At 39.6% G+C, this 22,485-nt stretch overlaps 1 protein-coding gene across 2 annotated transcripts in view; it reads left to right on the forward strand.

Moving 5' to 3' along the window:
- Window positions 1-22,485, forward strand: part of med25 (mediator complex subunit 25) — a 287,263-nt gene that overhangs the window by 42,289 nt on the left and 222,489 nt on the right. For both annotated transcript variants that reach the window (XM_028813612.2, XM_028813613.2), the window contains exons 2-3: window positions 10,148-10,305; window positions 13,004-13,182. In XM_028813612.2, the coding sequence (XP_028669445.1) occupies window positions 13,043-13,182 (140 nt within the window). In that variant the 5' untranslated portion in view covers window positions 10,148-10,305; window positions 13,004-13,042. The remainder of the gene's footprint in view (window positions 1-10,147; window positions 10,306-13,003; window positions 13,183-22,485) is intronic.

Consider the following 22,485-nt stretch of genomic DNA (forward strand, 5'->3'; position numbering starts at 1 on the left):
ATCTTAGGTTTAAGAGTAAATGGAACAGAATCAGATGTGAAATAATACTTTTACATCACTGTAGAAGCATTTAGAAAAGCTCAGAGTACACTTGTAGCAGCGTTGCCAAGACTAAATCTTAAGTCAGGCCTTTGCATTTCTGTGGTGGGCACTAATCAATATGAGTTTCTAATGCTGTTGCACTTTTTGGTTTAAAAAAGCACAGATTTCATAATAAATGAACAGGAGAGATACTGACACGCTAATCAATTAAGTGCTAGTTTAAAAGATGATTTGTAATGAGTGGTCACTGCCACTTTAAGCAGCAGATGAGCTCACATCAACAGAGCACACCTCTCCCTCAGATGCCACAAAAGAGTTAACCGAAGAGCAGCATTTTGCTAAGACCTCTAAAATAATAATAATGGAACCAGTCAATTAACACATTGTTGGCTTTAGAATATTAATCGATTGCTACAGCCTATAGTATAATCACGCTGGACTTTAAATAGTGCATCACCAAGCCAGATAGCACCTATGTATAAAGCAAAAGAGACAATGTGGCAGCTGTGCAACACACGCTCACACACAACTAAGTACACAAATAGGTTATAGTTAAAACTTGCCTGTATGGAACTCACTTGGTACAACTTGGTTAGGATTGTCCGTGCTCAGGTTATCTACAGTGATCGAACTTAGCTCATGTTACTCAGTCCAGCTCTGTTCGATGCCTTTGGTCATACTGTTTGATAGCTGAATTCTGTTGCCAATATATGGATCTTCCACTGAAATATTAGGTAGGTAGTCATATAATTAAGGAGTGGGGACAGTGTCCGGTATTTTGCAATATTTATAATGCATTGAATTATTTTAAATTGATGTGGTATGTTGTGATGTGCTAGCACCTACGCATGCTCTCTTCATTAATGATTCAGTGATTAGTCAGTTTAGTGAATTTGATGCTGGCAGTTATGAGCTAGCAGTACAATATTTTAATGAGCACAATACTGGTAATTTGGACAGGATTGTACCTATTAAAGTTAGACAACATTCTGGTATTCATTCTGGTATTCTGGTATTCATTCAGTCCCTTGGATGAATGACTCCATCCACAATCTCAGATGGTACTGTTATGCTGAATGCTTATGGAAGTCTATGGTTTATGTCCCACGAAGTTTATGGTTCGTGTCCATGGTCCTCCCTGTGTGGAGAGCACTTTGAGTAGTGAGAAAAATGCTATATAAATGTAAAGAACTATTATTTTTATTAATCTGGAGGATCATCGCTCTTAACTCATTGAATTGCTCAGCTCTTTTATCTGTATGGTTAGGGATGCTAGAATGGCAAAAAAGCCACCTATTTTAACTAATAATAATAACAACACAAAGTAATAATAATAATAATCAAAACCCTAAAGGTTTATATGACACTAATATTGTTTCACCAGCCTCAGCTAATATGCAGGTATATTTGAACAATGACTGTGATAACCTACTTAAGAATTTTGTTGGTAGGATTAATGATGTTTGGGCTAGCTTCTTCATCTTTTACTTGCACTTCTTTGCGCTCTAAGTCTTTTCATATGTTTTCACTGGTTTTGCTTTCTGATCCTTCTGCCTTGATCAGTAAAATGAAACCCCCATCATGTCCTTCTGATTTGTTATCTTTTTTGTCCATCTTTATGTGGATGATATACAGCTTTATATCTCATTTAAACCCAATCAAATTAAAAAATTGTCCATTTTGGATGACTGCTTTTTCACAGATTAATAATTGACTTTGTAATAACTACTTGCTGTTGAACTTGGGAAAGACTAAGGTTCTAATTGTTGCTCCCCCTAGCCTTCACTCTGAGAACAGATTTTTAAATTGAGGGCCGTAGTCTCAAGACCAGAACTGGAGATGCTTTTACATGCTTTTATCTCCTCACGTCTTGACTACTGTAATGTCTCTATACTGGTCTGAATAAATCCTCTCTTTTTTGGCTACAGTTTGTCCAAAATGCAGCTGCTAGGCTTTTAATTTGATCTAGTCAAAGGGCACATATTACTCCCATCTTGTACAAATTGCATGGGCTTCTAGTTTATTATAGAATTTGCTTTAAAATTTGGGCGCTTACCTATAGAGATCTCCCTGAGTATATCACTGACCTCTTGCACCACCATACAGCATGTCTGGCACTTAATAATATTACATTTTATTTATATAGCACCTTTCCCATGCTCAAGGCACTTACAGAATATAATAAAGAACGGCAGTGTATACAGTATATAGTATTGTACAAACCAGATAAATAAATAAAGATGATTAAGACAGTGAATTCTGAAAAAAAAAACACAATATAATTGATGGCATAGCACACACACACAGGTTACATTAGCATCTTGACTGAGAGAAGGGTAATAAAGTCAAGTAGAGCTAAAAGCCTTCCTGAACAGATGAGTTTTGAGTTGTTTTTTAAAAGAATTTGTGGAGTCAGCTGACCTGATTAATTTTGGTAGGTCATTCCAGAGTCTGGTCGCTATACAGCTGAAGGCCCTGTCACCCATGGAGTGTAGATTAGTGTGGGGTACAACAAGATTGCCAGAATCAGAGGACCTTAGTGGGCGGGCAGGCACATAGTGATGGAGAAGGTCACTGATGTAGTTTGGCGTGAGGTTATTTAAGGCTTTGTGGGTTATTAGTAGGATTTTATATTCGATTCTGTAAGACACAGGGAGCCAGTGAAGATGGAGCAGGATGGGTGTGATGTGCTTGCTGCTGCTGGTTTGAGTAAGGACTCTTGCAGCTGAGTTTTGAATAAGCTGGAGCTGTGATATAAGATTAGAAGGGGCACCTGCCAGTAGGGAATTACAGTAATCGATGCGGGATGTGATATAAGCATGGACAAGTTTCTCAGCATTAGAGAAGGAGAGGAAGGAGCGAACACGGGATATGTTACGGAGGTGAAAGTAAGAAAGTTTCTTAATGTGATTTATGTGGGCGGAATAAGAGAGGGAGGAATCAAAAATGACACCAAGATTTTTCACAGTAGAGGTAGGTCTGATGAGATCACCACCAAGATAGACTGAGAAGGAGCTCATTTTATTAAGTTGCATTTTAGTCCCAATTTGCAGGAGTTCAGTTTTATTGCAATTTAATTTTAAAGAGTTCTGCTCCATCCAGGTTTTAATTTCACTAAGGCAGGTTGTGAGCTGAGAAAGCTCTGATGAAGTTCCACTTTTAACATTGAAGTAGAGTTGAGTATCATCTGCATAAAAATGATAACCCAGTCCATAGCTACGGATAATATGGCCAAGGGGAAGCATGTAAATACAGAAAAGCAGAGGACCGAGGACAGAGCCTTGAGGGACTCCTTGTGTGACCGGCGCTGAGCTGGATCTGCTGTTGCCAAGACTAACAAACTCTTGCCTATCAGTCAGATAGGACTTGAACCACTGGAGGGCACTGCCAGAGATACCCAGTATGTTCTCCATTCTGGACAGTAGGATGTCATGTCTGACAGTGTCAAATGCTGCACTGAGGTCTAACAGAATTAATATGCTGGTATGTCCAGAGTCTGCTGCCATAAGCAAATCATTGGTTACCCATAGCAGAGCAGTTTCACAGCTGTGCTGCGCCCTGAAACCAGACTGAAAGGGTTCCATCATATTATTAGAGGTTAGGTAATTGGTGAGTTGGGAAGCTACAACATGCTGAAGAACTTTTGACAGGAAAGGTAAGTGGGAAATAGGCCAGAAATTGTTAAGATTGTCAGCATCAAGACCAGACTTTTTCAACATTGGGTTTATAGAAGCAATTTTAAAAGTGAGCGACACAGAGCCAGTGTCAAGGGATGAGTTTATTATTGTTGTAACAGTCGGGATTATGGCATGAAGGCAGGATTTAAGTAGTGTGGTGGGGATGGGGTCCAGTACACAAGTAGTCAGCCTCATCTTACAAAGCAGGTTATTAACAAACGCAGATGTGACTGGTGAAAACTTAGAGAAGGAGCTGGATTGAGTGGGAAAACAGGGAGAGATATAAACAGATGATGTATTTATGTTGGTTGAATTATTTAGATCGTTAATTTTGTTACGGAAAAAGTGGAGGAATTCCTCACAGACTTCAGTAGAAGAGGTAGTTGGGCCAGATGCGGGTTCAAGTAGTTTATTAACTACAGAGAACAAAACCCTTGGGTTATCATGGCCACTTTCTATTATTCTGCTGTAATGGGTGTTCTTGGCAGAAGTTAGTGCTTCTCTGTAAGCTCTTTGCTGGTCAGAGAAAGCCTGGATGTGCACAGTGAGACCAGTCTTACGTGACATTCTCTCAAGGCGTTGGCCAGCTGCTTTCATAGATCGCAATTCTGAGTTATACCGAGGAGCTGAACGTTTAAAGGAAACCTCCTTATATTTTAAAGGAGCTGTTTTATCTAATGCTGAATGAAGGGCTGAGTTATAGTGGTCAACAAGAATATCTAGTGTTGATGGAATAGCTGAAGACAGTAAAAGATCAGAAATGGATCCAGAAAGGATAGAGGGACAGATATTTTTAAGGTTTCTGTAAGAAATTTGTCGTTTACAGGTAAGAGGAGGGAAAGGCAGTGAAACAGTGAAAAATACTGCTTTATGGTCAGAGAGTCCCAAATCAGTGCTGTAAATGTTTGCAACAGATAGTCCAGAAGTGCAGATCAGATCCAGTATATGACTGCTAGAGTGGGTTGGAAAATCAACATGTTGTGTCAAGTCAAAACAGTCCAGTAAGGTTAGGAATTCATTTCTCAGTTTAGATGTGGGGGTGTCAATATGGATGTTGAAATCACCAAGAAGGATAATTCTCTTGAGAGTAAGAGCTTAGGTGGGTCAAAAGTTCAATCAGATTGGATAAGAAGGATGCATTGTATTTTGGGGGACGATAAAGAACAATGAGTGAGACAGGACCTGTATTTCGTTATTAGTTTAAGAGCCAGGCACTCGAAAGACAATGGACAGTCAATTGAGATTCGTTTAATGTTTAAGTCTGCTCTGACAATTACTGCAAGCCCATCGCCTTGTCTTGAACTGCGAGGCTCTGTGTGGAAAGTGAAACCAGTTGGAGTCGCCTCTGTGAGAGACGCAAATTTGTTTGGCTTTTGCCAAGTCTCCATAAACACAGAATATCAAGTTTGGTGTCAGTGATGAGTTCTGACAGCACCAATGCTTTGCCATTAAGAGACCTCGAGTTAAACAGTGCAATATTAGTTAATGAGGCTTCTTTTTGCACAGAGCCGCGATCAGGGTTTATTTCCACATAATGTAAATTTGGCACGCAGACACTTCTATTTCTAGGGTCATGAGAAGGACGGCGTATACCTGAGCAAATGCTGCCGGTGGTCTTTTCATTCACAGCCTGGCGGTGGCGGTGACCTGACCCGCGATGTATATATTTTGGGCGCTGCAAAATACCAGCGTCCTTTAGGATGTTCCAGTCAGACCATTTGCTCTGGACAAACTGTTTAGTAAGAAGGAGTTTGTCATGAGAGTATTTTAGCATGATACTGGGCAATACTTATCTGAATAGCAGTGGAGAAGCAGCACAGCACAGCGGAACCGGTAGGACAGGCGGGTGTGGTAGCATAAGCGAGTGGCGATAGCAAGCAGCAGAAAGCATAGCAGGAGGAGGTAGCAGGATTTGGAGGTTCCAATACACAGCCACAAACAGTAACGCTTGGTAATTTCAGGCGTGATCACCCCGGAGCCAAAAGCCAGATTAGTATGAACATCAGATCAGTTCCCAGTCGTAGAGTACTGAAAGATGAAACGGGAGCAGATCAGCATAGCGAATTTAATATAATCACGGAGACAGATCATCCCGAGGTCCTAGATTGCCACTGAGGTCTGGGCCACAGGGCCTCTTAGTCATCCCTCATACCTGGCTTAAGCTACGTGGGGATTGTGTTTTTTAAGTATGATGCTCCAAGACTCTGGAATGGTCTTCCACTAACATTTTGCATGGCTGAGTCTGCTGAATCTTTTAGTAAGCAGCTTAAGACATTTTTGTTTAAGCAGGCTTCTGAACACAGCTGAGTAGCTTCTGCTTGGACTTTCAGTTGATTTTTAGTTTTGTTCTTGTTATTTTATTACTTCTTTTTTTATTTTTCTTGTTTTGTTATGTTTGGGTAGCACTTTGATGTGTTTTATTGTTGTACAGTGCTTTGTGATGTCATGCCTAAGTAAATAAGTTTTGCTTAACTTACCCACTTGCTTGCTTACTTACTATGCTTTGTGATATTAACGGTCCACATTGGTGGCTTTGAGCGTATACACAATCTCCTGTTAAAGGTAATTCTGAGTTACTGTCTGTGTTGATGTGAGCATACTTGTTAGAAGGGCACTTATCAATCAAAAAAGTCACCTCAATTCTTTGTGAATCTTCAAGTATGTACATTTTATATGAAAGAGAATTTTTTTCTCATTAAAAATTATTAAAGGTGTGTCTAGCTGTAAGTTTTGCTAATGAAGAAAATAAGCTAAATGTTCAAAATTATGAGAAGGCCCATTGTGTGAGTGAAGTCCAAAAACAAATTAGTAAAATACTGTAACTTTGCATAGCATCTCTGGAGTAACTTGATGGCAATATTAATACAGGTAAAATAAACAACTGTTATTTTACAATTGAAAGTTAATAATAATAATAATAATTCATTACATTTATATAGCGCTTTTCTCAGTACTCAAAGCGCTATCCACACAGGGAGGAACTGGGAAGCGAACCCACAATCTTCCACAGTCTCCTTACTGCAAAGCAGCAGCACTACCACTGCACCACCTGTGAGGAAAGAAAGTTAGTTTTTGCCTTTGAATTAGGGCAGGGCAATATGGCCTATAAATAATTGCAATATTTTTAGGCTGTTTCTCAATACATGATATATATCTCAGTACATGATATATGTCTCATATTTTGAAATCCCTCTAAAGAATTTCATAAATGCTTGATTTAATTTGATTTATACAATCACACCAATATATACAGTATATCTGCGTTAATCATTCTGGTTTATATTCATTAGTGGGTTCTATTTGAACAATTTTAAACTTGTATGTAAAACGGGAAGGAGAGGTCTAAACCAAGTTAAATTTTACAAAAAAGTATTTACTCAAACCTGGTAATTACACACAACTAGAAATCATATTATATTAATGGTAACTTGATGATAAGCCACAATGTTATAACAACAGATTGATACTATAGAAAAAGCTGTATCATTTTTACAGTTTTCATCATTTTATTTTACCATCCATTATTAGGACCTAACACAAAAACTGCATCTTTGATGTGATATGCTTCAGAACAGTTTTTAGTTCCAGAAGCAATGCACAAGAACACTTCACATGATTTTCACTGTCTTCCGATCAATCACCCAGCATCTCTTACTTGCAGGGCTCTTGCTTCTGGCATCTGACTTCCTTGGGCATGGTGCAACCTGCGCCAGGGATAGTGTCAGGTGGGGAGTTTGACAGGGGTGGTATTATCTGTCACACCAAAATGCAGATGTCCTCCATTGATCTCCAAAAAATAAACTGACCTGCAGCTAAAAAAAAAAATGAACGTAACTTGTGTTAGTAGCATAATGAGACAGCGGTATATTATGTATGTAGTCTAATATAGCGAAGCCCGATGCTCCAGCCAGCCAGATTATGACAGCAGAAAGGTGTAGCAGCCTTACAGGAATATGCCTCTATGGTAGCAGACTGCAAGATTTACAGAGCAGAGTAGTGGAAAAGTTATGGGCAGGCTGTTATTCATGCCAGCAGGGTTGTGATGATAGATAGGCATGCAAGTATACTGGCCTTTGGGTATGTACCACTACGCAGCTGGCCCAAAAACTGGCCCGCTGGGACAAAGGGGTTAAAAAAAAGAAAAACACAACAAACTGTACTTGAATTGTGCAATGCAGTCATTTACTACATCTCACGTAGAATAAGCTGTGATGCATCTAGTATATTCAATGTATCCGCCAGGTCTACTTCAAACAATATATATATTTTTTTTTAATAAATTTGCATTACATTCGAATAGTGGCATTTGATCTGACAGCCCTGTTTGTCAAACATATGCAGCCTTTGTGATTTGCTAATTGCACTGTTTCAAATTGTGATTCAATTTGAAATCAATTTATTCTTCAACCTTAAGTAGGAGTTAGCTAGTCTACATAAACATCTAATTGATGAAGTGCTGCTGAGATGATCATCCTTTTGGCAGGTTTTCCCATCTCAACTGAGTACTTCTGAAGTTCTGTTAGAGTGAAAATTGGTTCATGGTCACCTCCCATACCAAGGCTTTTCCTGCCCAGTTACTTGATTTGGCTAGATGGCCAACTATAGGGAGAGTTCTGGTGGTTTCAAACTTCTTCCATTTCACAATTATTGAGGCCACAGTGCTCCTGGGAACACTCAAGCTTTAAAAAATAGTTTTATGCCCTTTTGATCTGTGCCTCACCACATTTTCATCACGGAGGTCTACAGAGAGTACCTTGGACTTCATGGTTTGGATTTTGTCCTGAAATGTAATGTGAATAGTAGGACTTTACATACACAAGTGTGTGCCTTTATGAACTATGTCCAACCTGAGTGAAACTGACCACATTCTGGAGTGCTACAACACTCTGCATACTTACTGTATATTATAGGAAAGAGAGGTTTCAGTATTTCATTTTTAATAAATTTGTAAACCTTTCTGTAGTACTAGGGTGCTGTACCGTGTTAGCCATTATGAATGTAGAGAAAAGCCAAGCAAAATGACACCTTTTATTAGTTAGCCAATAAAAGGTGTCATTTTGCTTGGCTTTTCTCTATAAACCTTTCTGAAAATATGTTTTCAGTTTGTCTTGATGTGTTATTGAATGTATTGATGGGCAAAAATGGTGAATTTATCAATCTAAAATCAAATCTACAATACAACAAAGTGTGGAGAAAGTGAAGGGGTCAGAATACTTTTTGATCCTACTGTACCTTAGTTGTAGTTTTTCAATAAGAACTTTTAAATTTCCTGCCATTATATTTCATTTCAGTCATGTGGTAATGCTATATAATACATGATATAATGCCATATTTCATATTGACAGCGTTTTGTATTGTGAAAGTTTGATAATAATTTAACTTTTGTCTAAGGCCTAGTATCCCCAAACTTAGACAGCTACAAACAGAGCGTAATGGTTCCCAGGTGATTTCAAATGTGTCAGTGTTTAGGAAGTCAAAATAAGGCTGTAGTCATCCTTACTACTAACAGACTGTACAAAAATTGTTGCTTATCACCATTATAAAGTATTCAAAATGCTATTGCGATAAATTAAATAAAGCCTAGGCATGCGCTTGTTCTTCTCCATGTTTTGACAAATTAGGTTAACAACTATCATTACATTACTTCGACCAGACCCTTTAATTATATTGTTGAAATTCTGTTCCTGTGCTCTACTTTTTTTTTTTTTGGGTTTGCCCAATTTACTATCAGGAAATCGAATTCACTTATTACTGCGAATATACTATTATATCTGCACCCTGTAAATGTACTATTTTTATATTGTTATAGAATTATTAATTGCTACTGTTATGTGCATTCTATATCCATACTAGCATATAGCACATCTCACAAATAAAGCCGGTCATTTCTCAATAGCATTCATCCAATAATATTTACTTGTCACTATTACTAGGATTCAGCCAGGTTTCTGTTGCTGTTATAACGATATTATTTTTGATTTAAAACATTACAACCAGCAATTTTTAGTAAAATACTGATTTTATTTTTACCCTTATGGCTTCAATTTAATGAATTCAATTTAATTTCAAAGTGGTATCTTCTTGGCAATGACAAACCAATAATTTGTGATGTGCTATTGCTGAGAAATAGAATACTGTTGTACACACAGTTCTCTTAGGTTGGTGACCAATTTTATTTAAATTCCTTTATCAATACACTGTCACTTAATAGGAATTCTTAGGAAGTTTTGGTGATTTATGGGAATATTTGTAAAACATTAGAAATTTTGTTACATTAAACATTTGTATATAACTGACTCTTTTAAAGTATTGCTTTCCTTCCCCCAAAGTTAAAAGTCATCAAACGTCATGTAGTGATGCAGCTTTTTGTCATTGCCACAAGATTTATGAATTACTTTCAGTAAATCACAATATTGTTGTTCTTATAGGTGCAGCACTGAAACAGATTTATTTCAGTAGATTGATGAGAAGTGACTTGAACCACCTTCTGTTTGCCTGAAGCATAAGCATTCTATGGAAGAAGTATTCAGAAGAAAGAAGCACATCCTGTGTTCAGTCTGCCAAGAAATAATCTCATTTCTCTCTAGTATGTGATAAACTTTAATTTTTATTAGAAAATGGGCTTTAGGATCCCATTGTCCCTGTTCCTTAGAGAAGCTTTCTGACAAAGCTCAGTAAATAGCAAGTGCCACTGTCCCAGCTTTGTCCCACTAATCAAATGTACATGTCCTTGAGCCTCCTAGCTAATCTCATTTATGTTCTTGGCACTATATGCTGTTGACAGGGACATCATTTATGTACCTTCATGTTGTTATATGGAGTCTGATTGGTCCTGTTGGGCTGCCAGAGGCTATCTTTTGGTTTAATTTAAAACTATATTGTTGAATTATTATTATTATTATTATTTTTGTAGTTTTAGCAATGTGAGCAAATTGTGTTTGTGGGCACCTTGTGAACCTGTGAGTTTTTTAAAATAAGTTTTTAGTTTCTTCTTTAAATTTTGAGAGAGATATAAAAATGTAAAGAAAAAGAAAGAAAATATGTCATGAAAAATGTATGTTCTTTTCTGAAAGTGTAAATACTGTTTTTTGATATTTTACTTCACATTTTTTTTCATGTGTGAGAAATTCATATTACTATTCCTTTCTTAGAACTTAGTGAATTATTTTTCATTATACTACATAGAAATGAGTTGTGATATAATATGCATAATATAATATGCATTATCTTCTAATGCCACACTTCATAGAATTTCTTTGTGGTTAATGATGGCAGGTAGTTGCATAATTCTGTGAAAAGTGGAAGAGTCTTGTCACGCTAACAGCATATGACTCCATTGGACTATAAAATGAGTGATTTACTTTGCCTCTAATAATATTTGTGTGTCTTAAAACCTAATGGAAAGATACTAGAATACAGAGTTATCATATACACTAATGGGCCACTTTATTAGGTTCATCCTGCTAGTACTGTCTTGGACCCTCTTTTTCCTTCAGATCTGCCGTAATTCTTCATGGCATAGATTCAATAAGAAACATTCTTCAGGGATATTGGTCCATATTGACATGATTGTATCATACAGTTGCTGCATATTTGTCAGCTGCACATCCATGACGTGAGTGTCCCATTCCGCCACATCTCAAAGGTGTTCTATTGGATTGAAATCTATTGAATGTGGAGGCCATTTAAGTACAGTGAACTCATTGTCATGTTCAAGAAACCAATTTGAGATGATTTGAGCTTTGTAACATGCTACATTATCCTGCTGGAAGTAACGATCAGAAGATGGGCACGCTGTGATCAAGGGATGGACATGGTTAGCAACAATACTCGGGTAGGCTATGGCATTAAAGTGATGCTCAGTTGGTACTGTGGCCCATAGTGTGCCAAGAAAATATCCGCCATGCAATTACACCACCACCACCAGCCTGAATCGTTGATGCAATTGTATCAATTGTGAATTATAGCCTTAGTTGCCTCTTCTTCGCTGACACGAGTGCACCGGTGTGGTCCCTTGCTACTGTAGCCCATCTGCTTCAAGATTCGATGTGTTGTATGTTCAGATGCACTTCTGCTAACCTTAGTTATATGACAAGTGGTTATTTAAGTTACTGTTGCCTTTCTATCAGCTTGAACCAGTCTGGCCGTTGTCCTCTGACCTCTGGCATTAACCAGGCATTTTCGCTGAGGGAACTGACCGTTACTGGATTTTTCCCTTTTTTTGGACCATTATTTGTAAACTCTAAAGATGGTAGTGCATGAAAATCCCAGTAGATGTGCACTTTCTGAAATACTCAGACCAGCCTGTCTAGCACTAGCAGCCATGCCACATTCAAAATCACTTAAATCACCTTTCTTGCACATTTTGATGCTCGGTTTGAAGTTCAGCTGGTCATCTTCACAATGTCTACATGCCTAAATGCAGTGAGTTGCTGCCATGTGATTAGCTGATTAGATATTTCCGTTAACAAGCAGTTGGACAGGTGTACCTAATAAAGTGGCTAGTGAGTGTACATGGATTTTTAAATGATTCAGTTCAATTCAATGTTATTGTCCCAAGGAAATTTGGTTTGTCAGCAGGTTTTTCATAGAGACCATGATGAAACATTTAAAACCCATCACAAAGAATATAACCAACCAACATACTTGGTACAAATAAATATAATAATAGCAGTAAACATAATACTTACAGAGAAACATTAGATGAAACTTATTACACATCAAAATTAAACCATCATTTATTAAAATTGAACTTGTTTAGAAGATAGGAATATTTGAATAGGTTGTTTTTTTATCATTGGATCCTTGAACATGTGATCTGATGGCAACAACTGAAATTGAGAATGTAGTGAGTGAGTCATGTCTGACAGAATAGGCTCTGCTAATGTTTGTTTATTAAACAGTTCTGTGAGATTCAACTGTTGAGACCTAGTTATTTTTTTCTTGCTCCATTTTACAATTTGATTTATTCTGTTTTTGTTGCTGACTTTAAGATTTCCAAAAAAGTCCAGCAGAAGATAAGTAAAGACAGGTGCAATATGAGATTTATAAAAGAGTGACATAATGATAGTGATGTAAGTTAATATAGAAATTAGTGATGTTATAATTTATCAGTTAAAATCCCTCTATTTCATGTAATATATTTAAAGATCCATAGTTCCCCTGCTTGGTAAGTTTTATTTATATTGTTCATAGAGTTTATTCTTTTAAGGTCCTTTTGAATATTCATAAAAAATAGAATCTGCACTGTCACACTAATTATACTTACTATACTTTTATTTTAGAGTTTTCAGTTAAGTGCAGCCCTGCCATTCCCTGTGAATATGGGTGTGGCCTCCGTGGACACATCCAACCAGTCTGGAGCAAATGCAGTGGCAGATGTGGTGTTCGTCATTGAAGGAACAGCTAACTTGGGACCATACTTTGAGTCTCTACGGAAGCACTATATCCTGCCTGCTATTGAGTGAGTTGATGCATGTGTATTTCTTTCATATGTAAGGTCTGGTAACTTGAATCTCAATCTTGATTACAAGTGCAAATGCAATCAATACTAAAGGCTGTTTTTCATTTAGAATTAAACCTACAATAGTAATTTGTTACTGCAATATTAACTCATTTAATGCTGTTCATTAAATATATGTTCTTGCATAACAAAATGTATTTTGTTGTGGACTAGAAAATCAAATTTGTCAGTTTTCTATGCTATTTAAGAGCAACTAATGTTTCCTGGATAGATTTAGGAACCTGAAACAGACAAAATTGATAGGTGGATGTTATTTCTCATAATTCTCACAACAGCCTATATGTTTAAAATGCATCATTAAAATATCCTTCTGTTGTGAATTATATTTTGATGACAGATTATTTGCAAGAAAAGAAGAATAAAATTTCACTATTTCTAAATTACAGTTTTAAAAAGATCTTTAGCTCTATTACAAATAATATGTGTAATTTAAAGGCAATGAAAAACAAGAAAAATTTTGACTGGTGTCATAATTTAAGATACAAAGATGTTTTTTGCATTTTGTATTTTTGTGTGTTTTACATGTTACATAAAGGATTTTGAAGTATAGGCAGTTCCCGACTTATGTACGAGATAGGGACTGTAGGTTTGTTCTTAAGTTGAATTTGTATGTAAGTCGGAACAGGTACATTATTTTAATAAATGCTATTGTTGACCGACTGTAACCAAGTGCACTGCCAATGAATGATAGAGTTTCACCTCTCTCTGACCTATTTATTATTTCTACTTTATTTTCCATGGTGATGGTTTTTCTCTTCTTTACTGTATCACCAGCACTTGCATCAGATTTGTGTTTCAGAGACATTCTTGAAGGGTGAAGACAAAAGGTTAAGATGAGGTCTTCTGCACAGCACTGTACATCACAGCAGAAAGGCACCCCTCGTCAGCACGTCTGGTGTAGTCAACGAGAGGCAACTTCCTGCTATGTACGTAACAGTACAAGCAGGCTTGCTATTGAGAATGAATGGGGGCAGCGAGGGGCGGTTCACCACCTGCCCACCACACAGTCACCTCCACCTGCATACAGTATGCTGCCTACAGTGTCATCCCACTGAGAGCGAACAGTGTGCGGCCAAAGGCGGGTAGTGAATTGCCCACCACTGCCCCCATTCCACTGGCAGCCACCCGAGGCACACTACAGTGCTGCCCCCCGCCACCCCATTCACCCTCAATAGCTTCCGTTCAGCCACAACCAGGTCACGGCTTGCAGCATCACCAGCTGCCCACCGCCATTCGAGGCACACTGCAAGTCTGTGTGGTGGGTGGGCAGTGAAACGCCCCCCTCTGCCCCATCCAGCCTCTGTCCTGCACACGAGCGATTGCCACGCACCCAGCCACCCACTGAGAATGAATCAACCAGAGCCGCCCGGGGGATATTACACTGCGCAAGCAGCGAAACCACCCCCTTCCAGTTTCCGTCCAGCCACCGCTTGCAGTTCTCCCTAGGCCAGAGATGATGGAGCGGCAGTTACTGAGGAGCCTGCGTCGCATCCCCCAGACAGATGAAGGAGCAGCTGAGGCCCCATTCATAAGTCGTATGTCGGATGTCTGTAACTCGGGGACTACCTATATAAAACACATCTCAGTTGTTAAATGATTATTTAACCAGGCAATATAAGGGACCACTTTAATAGGAATTAATTAATTTCTAATGCTAAAATGACTGATATAGCTAGAGATTAATTGGCATAATTTAAAACATATATTACCCAGAGAACTGTGTATTTTATTTTGCATTTTGAAAGACAGTGCTGCAAGAATTACTGAAAAGCAGTGTGCCAGTTTAGTTTGAAGAGCTGTCACAGCGTCTTTGACTAAGCTGAAGGTGGCAGTATTTGGCTAATTATTGAGAATAGACTGCATTATAATGCTTGGACATTGTTTGAGGAGTTAAAATCTTTCATGACTGTACAAGAAAGAAAATTAACCACAAAAACTTCATGAAACATAAAGCTGCAATTTTCAACAGAGCCAATCGTTTATAGTAAACACTGAAGAAAGCTGCCCTCATTTTATGGGACAAACTGGGGGGAAAAAAGGTAGCCTTATAAATGATTGAAAGTGTGACTCTTGAGCAATGCAACAGACGCTGCAAGTAGAATGCTGTCCAGGATCCTATTTGGTCTTTGAACATCTGACTTATAAAGGTTTGGAAGCTTAATTAGCAGCTTTAGAAAACTGGAGATTATCAGCACATTTTAGACTTTGCAATCACCACAACATTTGCAATTCTGTTCTGAATCAAATGAAACAGGTACCGAAAATGTAGATTTCCTTCTTATGCTTAGAATGTGAACCAGCACAAATTTAATTCGCAAGTATTAATTTAACTTCTTGTTGCTAAGAGATGAAGATTTTGCTAAATTATAAGTTTGGTATTTTTCAAATCAAATTTATTTCTTCACAATCATATCATATATTAACTTGCCACCTAAAATTTTGTTTTAAATTGGAGTGCTTTTTATAAATTAAAAAAAATAACTTGTCTGCTGTTTCTTACAGTAGGGCTAAAGGGTACACAGGTCCATAGGTGATTTTTAAAAACATTTAAAACTTACCAAATACATCCATTTCTCAAGCCAAAAATGTTATTGAGTATTGACACACATCTAGAGATTACACACATATTGCAAAAAAGCATTTCCATGTTGTTTTAAGAAGGTTAAAAGCTAAAAAACAAGTCTTTGTTGTGAGATTTGTCATAGACTAAAATCCCAAACCAATAATATCCAAGCCAAGAAACCATGCAAAGTCCAAAAGCCTTCTGGTTTCAGTAAAGACCTTTATTGAAGAAAATTAAAGCCGTGTTCATTCCATAGAGAGTACCACATGACCAAGGCACTTTTATACAGTACATTTCTCTACATAGATAACATTTTTTGACACTCCTAATATGGTAATGGAGAGCATGTGGTGGCATTTTGCCATCTTTAGTAATAAACCTCTTTAATAAAATCCCTTTGTGTGTCCAGGTGTCCGTGTGTGGGTGTCTTCTGGTGAAGTGCGCATGCGCGGGGCATGGTGCGATGCGCGATATTACTGTCAGAGAAAGTTAGAGGCGTTTTACGGAAGTACAAACCAGTATTACTGCAAGAGGAAATTAAAGGTACACAATACAGAAATGAAAATGTAAATGACATCTGGCGCCGCCGTGAGTGGCAGCCTTTTCAGCAGCTCCGTGTATGACTGTATATGTATGTGTACTTTTCTACTTTTATTTTTCTATTTTTATTTATTGATCACTCCTATTACTTTATTTTATGTGGATTCGTTCTCTGGACACACTTACTTTTACAACGTGGGCATGGATTTTTACACGCCGAGACTCGCCTATTCAAGTACTCAACTTTGAGCGCTGAGAACAAATGCCAGTGCCGGTGTGGTTCCATATTTACCTGACGAGGTAAGAAGGCGGTATCGTGGCAGCAGAGCCGGCACTAAACTAAAAATGAAGCGGCTTGCGAGAAAGTGGCGTTTCAAGCCTTCGGTGCCTTCTGTGATTCTGGGGAATGTAAACTCAATCTCAAATAAGATAGACGAACTGGCTGCGCTGGTGAAAAATGTCAGGACCTACAGAGAATGCAGTTTGTTGTGTTTTTGCGAAACCTGGCTAAATAACACCATCCCAGATGCCAACGTGGAGCTACCCGGGTTTAGCACAGTTAGAGCGGACAGAGATGCAAGTACCTGTGGGAAGCACAAAGGAGGAGGACTCGCTCTCTATGTTAATACACGGTGGTGTAACTCTGGACATGTTAACGTCAAAATCTCCACTTGCTGCAGGGATATCGAACTGTTGGCCGTAAGTTTACGTCCCTACTACTTGCCCAGAGAGTTTGGACATGTCATTGTTGTCATCGTGTACATACCTCCTTGGGCGGACGAGGAGTCAGCGAGTGACATCATCCATTCTGCTGTTGCTAAGTTACAAATGCAGCACACTGAGGCGCTTGTGCTAATCGCTGGAGACTTTAACCATGTGACGCTGGACAAAACATTAACTGCATTCTCCCAGTATGTGGACTGTAACACCCGGGGAAATAAGACTATTGATTTACTGTATGCAAACGTTAAAGACGCATACAGCGCCACCCCGCTGCCTGCGCTTGGGAAAGCAGATCATAACCTGGTTCTGCTTCAGCCTCACTATAAACCAAAAGTGAGAGTCCTACCTGTAACCACACGATCATTCAGGAAGTGGACCCCGGAGGCTGAGAATACTCTGAGAGAATGTTTTGGAACTACAGATTGGGATATCCTGCAGGGATCTCATAGTGAGAACATTGAGGAAGTTGTTGACTGCACTACTGACTACATCAACTTCTGTATGGACATTGTAGTTCCAGTAAGAACAGTACGCTGCTATGCTAACAACAAGCCATGGATTACAAGTGACATCAAGGGCCTTTTGAACCAGAAGAAAAGGGCTTTTAAAGACGGTGATCAGCATGAGCTCAAGCGCGTGCAGAAGGAACTCCGAGTCCAGCTTAGGGCGGCGAAGGAGCAGTACAGGAGAAAGCTGGAGCAGAAGTTGCAGAATAACAGCATGAAGGAAGTGTGGGATGGGATGAAGATCATCACTGGCTGCAGCTCGAAGCGGGGTACCACCATCGAGAGAGACGTGAAGAGAGCAAACCAAATGAACAACTTCTTTAACAGGTTTGACCACCCTAACCCACTCTCACACTCACCTCGGAGTATTGCACCCTCCACACATCCTTCTGCTGATACCAGCATAGGAAAGACATCCCCACCCATAATTACAACAGCGCAAGTGAGCAGAGAGCTGAGGAGACTTCGTGCCAGCAAAGCAGCGGGTCCAGATGGAGTATCACCACGACTGCTGAAGGTCTGTGCATCGGAGCTGGGGGGGTCCTCTACAGCGCATCTTCAACCTGAGCCTGGAACAGGGGAGAGTCCCGAGGCTTTGGAAAACATCTTGTATCACCCCAGTCCCAAAGGTATCACGTCCTAGTGAGCTGAATGACTTTCGGCTTGTTGCTGTAACATCACATGTGATGAAGACCATGGAGAGGCTGCTGCTTCACCACCTTAGGCCACAGGTTCAACACGCCCTTGACCCTGTGCAGTTTGCATATCAGGAGAAGGTGGGAGCAGAGGATGCCATCATCTATATGCTACACCGATCCCTCTCTCACTTGGACAGAGGCAGTGGTGCTGTAAGAATTATGTTTCTAGACTTCTCTAGCACCTTCAACACAATCCAACCTCTGCTCCTTAGGGACAAGCTGACAGAGATGGGATTAGATTCATACCTAGTGGCATGGATCGTGGACTATCTTAAAGACAGACCTCAGTATGTGCGTCTTGGGAACTGCACATCTGACATTGTGGTCAGCAACACAGGAGCGCCACAGGGGACTGTACTTTCTCCGGTCCTGTTCAGCCTATATACATCGGACTTCCAATACAACTCGGAGTCCTGCCATGTGCAAAAGTTCGCTGATGACACTGCTATCGTGGGCTGCATCAGGAATGGGCTGGAGGAGGAGTATAGGGACCTAATCAATGACTTTGTTAAATGGTGCGACTCAAACCACCTACACCTGAACACCAGCAAAACCAAAGAGCTGGTGGTGGATTTTAGGAGGCCCAGACCCCTCATAGACCCAGTGATCATTAAAGGTGACTGTGTGCAGATGGTGCATACCTATAAATATCTGGGAGTGCAGCTCGATGATAAATTAGACTGGACTGCCAATACTGATGCGCTGTGCAAGAAAGGACAGAGCCGGTTATACTACCTTAGAAGGCTGGCGTCCTTCAACATCTGCAATAAGATGCTGCAGATGTTCTATCAGACAGTTGTGGCGAGCGCCCTCTTCTACGCGGTGGTGTGCTGGGGAGGCAGCATTAAGAGGAAAGACGCCTCACGTCTGGACAAGCTGGTGAGGAAGGCAAGCTCTATTGTTGGCATGGAGCTGGACAGTTTAACATCTGTGGCAGAGCGAAGGGCGCTCAGCAGGCTCCTATCAATTATGGAGAATCCACTGCATCCACTTAATAGTATCATCTCGAGACAGAAGAGCAGGTTCAGCGACAGACTGCTGTCACTGTCCTGCTCCACTGACAGATTGAGGAGATTGTTCCTCCCCCAAACTATGCGACTCTTTAATTACATCCGGGGGGGTAAACGTTAACATTTAACATTATACATAGTTATTGTCTGTTTTTCACCTGCATTATTATCATTCTTTAATTTAATACTATTTATTGTATCAGTATGCTGCTGCTGAAGAATGTGAATTTCCCCTTGGGATTAATAAAGTATCTATCTATCTATCTATCTATCTATCTATCTATCTATCTATCCATCCATCCATCCATCTATCATCCATCCATCCATCATCCATCCATCTATCATCCATCCATCCATCCATCCATCCATCCATCCATCCATCCATCCATCCATCCATCCATCCATCCATCCATCCATCCATCCAAATCCATCCATCCATCCATCCATCCATCCATCCATCCATCCATCCATCCATCCAAAGCCTACCTACCTACCTACCTACCTACCGTGGCACATATTACAGCCACATACAAGCCAGTATTACTGTCAGAGGAGATTAAAAGCATATTACCGACGCCACAGAAAATTGAAGGTATATTTCGGACGTACAAGCCAGCGGACGTACAACACGGTATCCTTCAATAAGGGCGTGCACAAAAAGGCGAGCCTCAAACGGGCGACCTCAATCGGTCACAGGGAATAAAGGCGCGCGTAAATAAACATCTGCACCTTTGTTGCTCTTTACATATTCCAGAGCCATTTGAACTAAATTATCTACGAACACCTTTATTCGCCGCGCTCAATTGAGGTCGCCCTTTTGAAGCTCGCCTTTTTGTGCGCGCCCTTATTGAATAGAGCCTTACAAGACAGTATTACTGTCACAGAACATTAAAGACACACAATACACGGCGGCAGCCCATGAAGAACGGTCAGCTCAGCAAGTAAACATCAACAAAAGAAAGGCTGAAAGAGAGAAAAATACGACCAACAAAAAGAATGAGGTCAAAGTCCCTTGCCATTTAATATAGACTGTTCCTACTAATGTTTATGCACTACTGTTCTAGCGCCCGTTATTGTAACGGGCTGAATGACTAGTAATTACAGTAATAATACATTTTATTTATATAGCACATTTTACATGCTCAAAGCACTTATCTTTGTCTGGGTCAGCTTTGGCCAAGCCCACTTCTCATTATTTTCTGTCTAACCATTCCCCTTATTCGTTATGCTCATGGTCAGCTCCTCTTTGCCAGTTTGCTGGCTTTGTCTTCTGTTTTTTTCTTATTACTAATCCTCCATCTCATCTTAGGCATCATCTTTCAGGGCGTCAGTTCATTGCTGAAGTATAAGGCTCTGTGCGTTCCAGTATTTTGACTATCTGACAATTCAATAGCATTCACTGCTTAACAGTGCTTAAACTCTATTGGTGACATTACAATATGCTTAAAAATAATAGTATCTTATAAGGTACAGAATTACATAATAAAACAAGTGCTTATTTAAAATAAGAGCATAATCAAATTACTCTTTCTAATTTCTGTGTATTCTTTATTCTAATTATCCAGTGTGATTGTATATAGAAATATGCAGTAAATATTAATATTATGTAGATATAAACTGCTCAAAAAAATTAAAGGAACACTTTTTAATCAGAGTATAGCATCACTCAGTGACACTTCTGGGATATTGATCTAGTCAGTTAAGTAGCAGAGGGTTTTTTTTTTAATGAGTTTCAGCTGCTTTGGTGTTAATGAAATTAACAACAGGTACATTAGAGGGGCAACAATTAGACAACCCCCAAAACAGGAATGATTTAAAAGGTGGAAGCCACTGACATTTTTCCCTTCTCATCTGTTCTGTTTTTTCACTAGTTTTGCATTAGTGTCTCTAAACACATTCTTAAGGGCATGGAGGAGATTCCAGTAGACAGGCAGTTACTGTATAGGAGAGCTGGACATGGCTGTAGAATGTCCTTAACCCATCAGCAGGACCGGTATCTGCTCCTTTGGGCAAGGAGGAACAGGATGAGTACTGCCAGAGCCCTACAAAATGACCTCCAGCAGGTCACTGGTGTGAATGTCTCTGACCATACAATCAGAAACAGACTTCATGAGGGTGGCCTGAGGGCCTGACGTCCTCTAGTAGTCCCTGTGCTCACTGCCCGGCACTGTGGAGCCCAATTGGCATTTGCCATAGAATACCAGAATTGGCAGGTCCACCACTGGCGCCCTGTGCTTTTCACAGATGAGAGCAGGTTCACCCTGAGCACATGTGACAGACGTGAAAGGGTCTGGAGAAGCCATGGGGAACATTATTCTGCCTGTAACATTGTTCAGCATGACCGGTTTGGTGTTGGGTCAGTGATGGTCTGAAGAATCATGAAGAAGTTATTAATTTAATAAGACTTGTGCAGGAACAGAATTGCATCCACCATTGATGGTTTCAGCATGTTTTTCTTCTAGCCTATCATTTTTCTGGGATACTTAACAAACTGTGGGCAAGTTTAGCAAGCAGAGGGAAAGATGCCTTGTGGCTTTTCCACCAACACAACACATCCTTCTCATCTTCCATGATTTGAATATGCTTTGTGTAGTCTTGAACTTCATCTTTGTTTTCATTCATAGGTACATTCACCTATTCCTCAAACTGTGCCACTATAGTTGTTCTTCTCTTGGCTCCAGGTGCACTCAATGTTTAATAACCTGATGCAAAGCAGGCAATCAGACACCTGGCCTCTTAATGAAAATCTTACCTCTTGGTATTAAAAAACATGCATAACTGGCATAATTTAGGCCATAAGAATATAGCAAGTTTACCTTTTTGTTTATTCATTCTAGATGTCTTTGTTTGATGTGGTCTGTCTGTATGCACAGGTTTACAGTGGTGTTTAAATCTCTCATGCCATAATATGACCAGATTAAGCATAGGGTGCGAGTCGCCTTCCAGATCCCTCTGAGCCAACCAAAATGGGCGAAGAAATTCCAAAAGGAAGTCTAGGATATCTATGGCTATGTTAACAATTCTATGAGTTCCCCCATGTTTCAGACTTTTGTTGAAGCTCGAGGTACACATCCTTGATTGACTGCAAGGGGAGAGCAACTGTACTAAACCTGGTACAGTGTAGGGCCATTAAGCCGCTGTGATTGAGGTCCAAATTGCTTAACCGCGGCTTAGGTGGTCCGCAGCTTAAATATTTTTTGATA

Source organism: Erpetoichthys calabaricus, chromosome 11 (assembly GCF_900747795.2).
Source record: "Erpetoichthys calabaricus chromosome 11, fErpCal1.3, whole genome shotgun sequence".
Taxonomy (NCBI): Eukaryota; Metazoa; Chordata; class Cladistia; order Polypteriformes; family Polypteridae; genus Erpetoichthys; species Erpetoichthys calabaricus.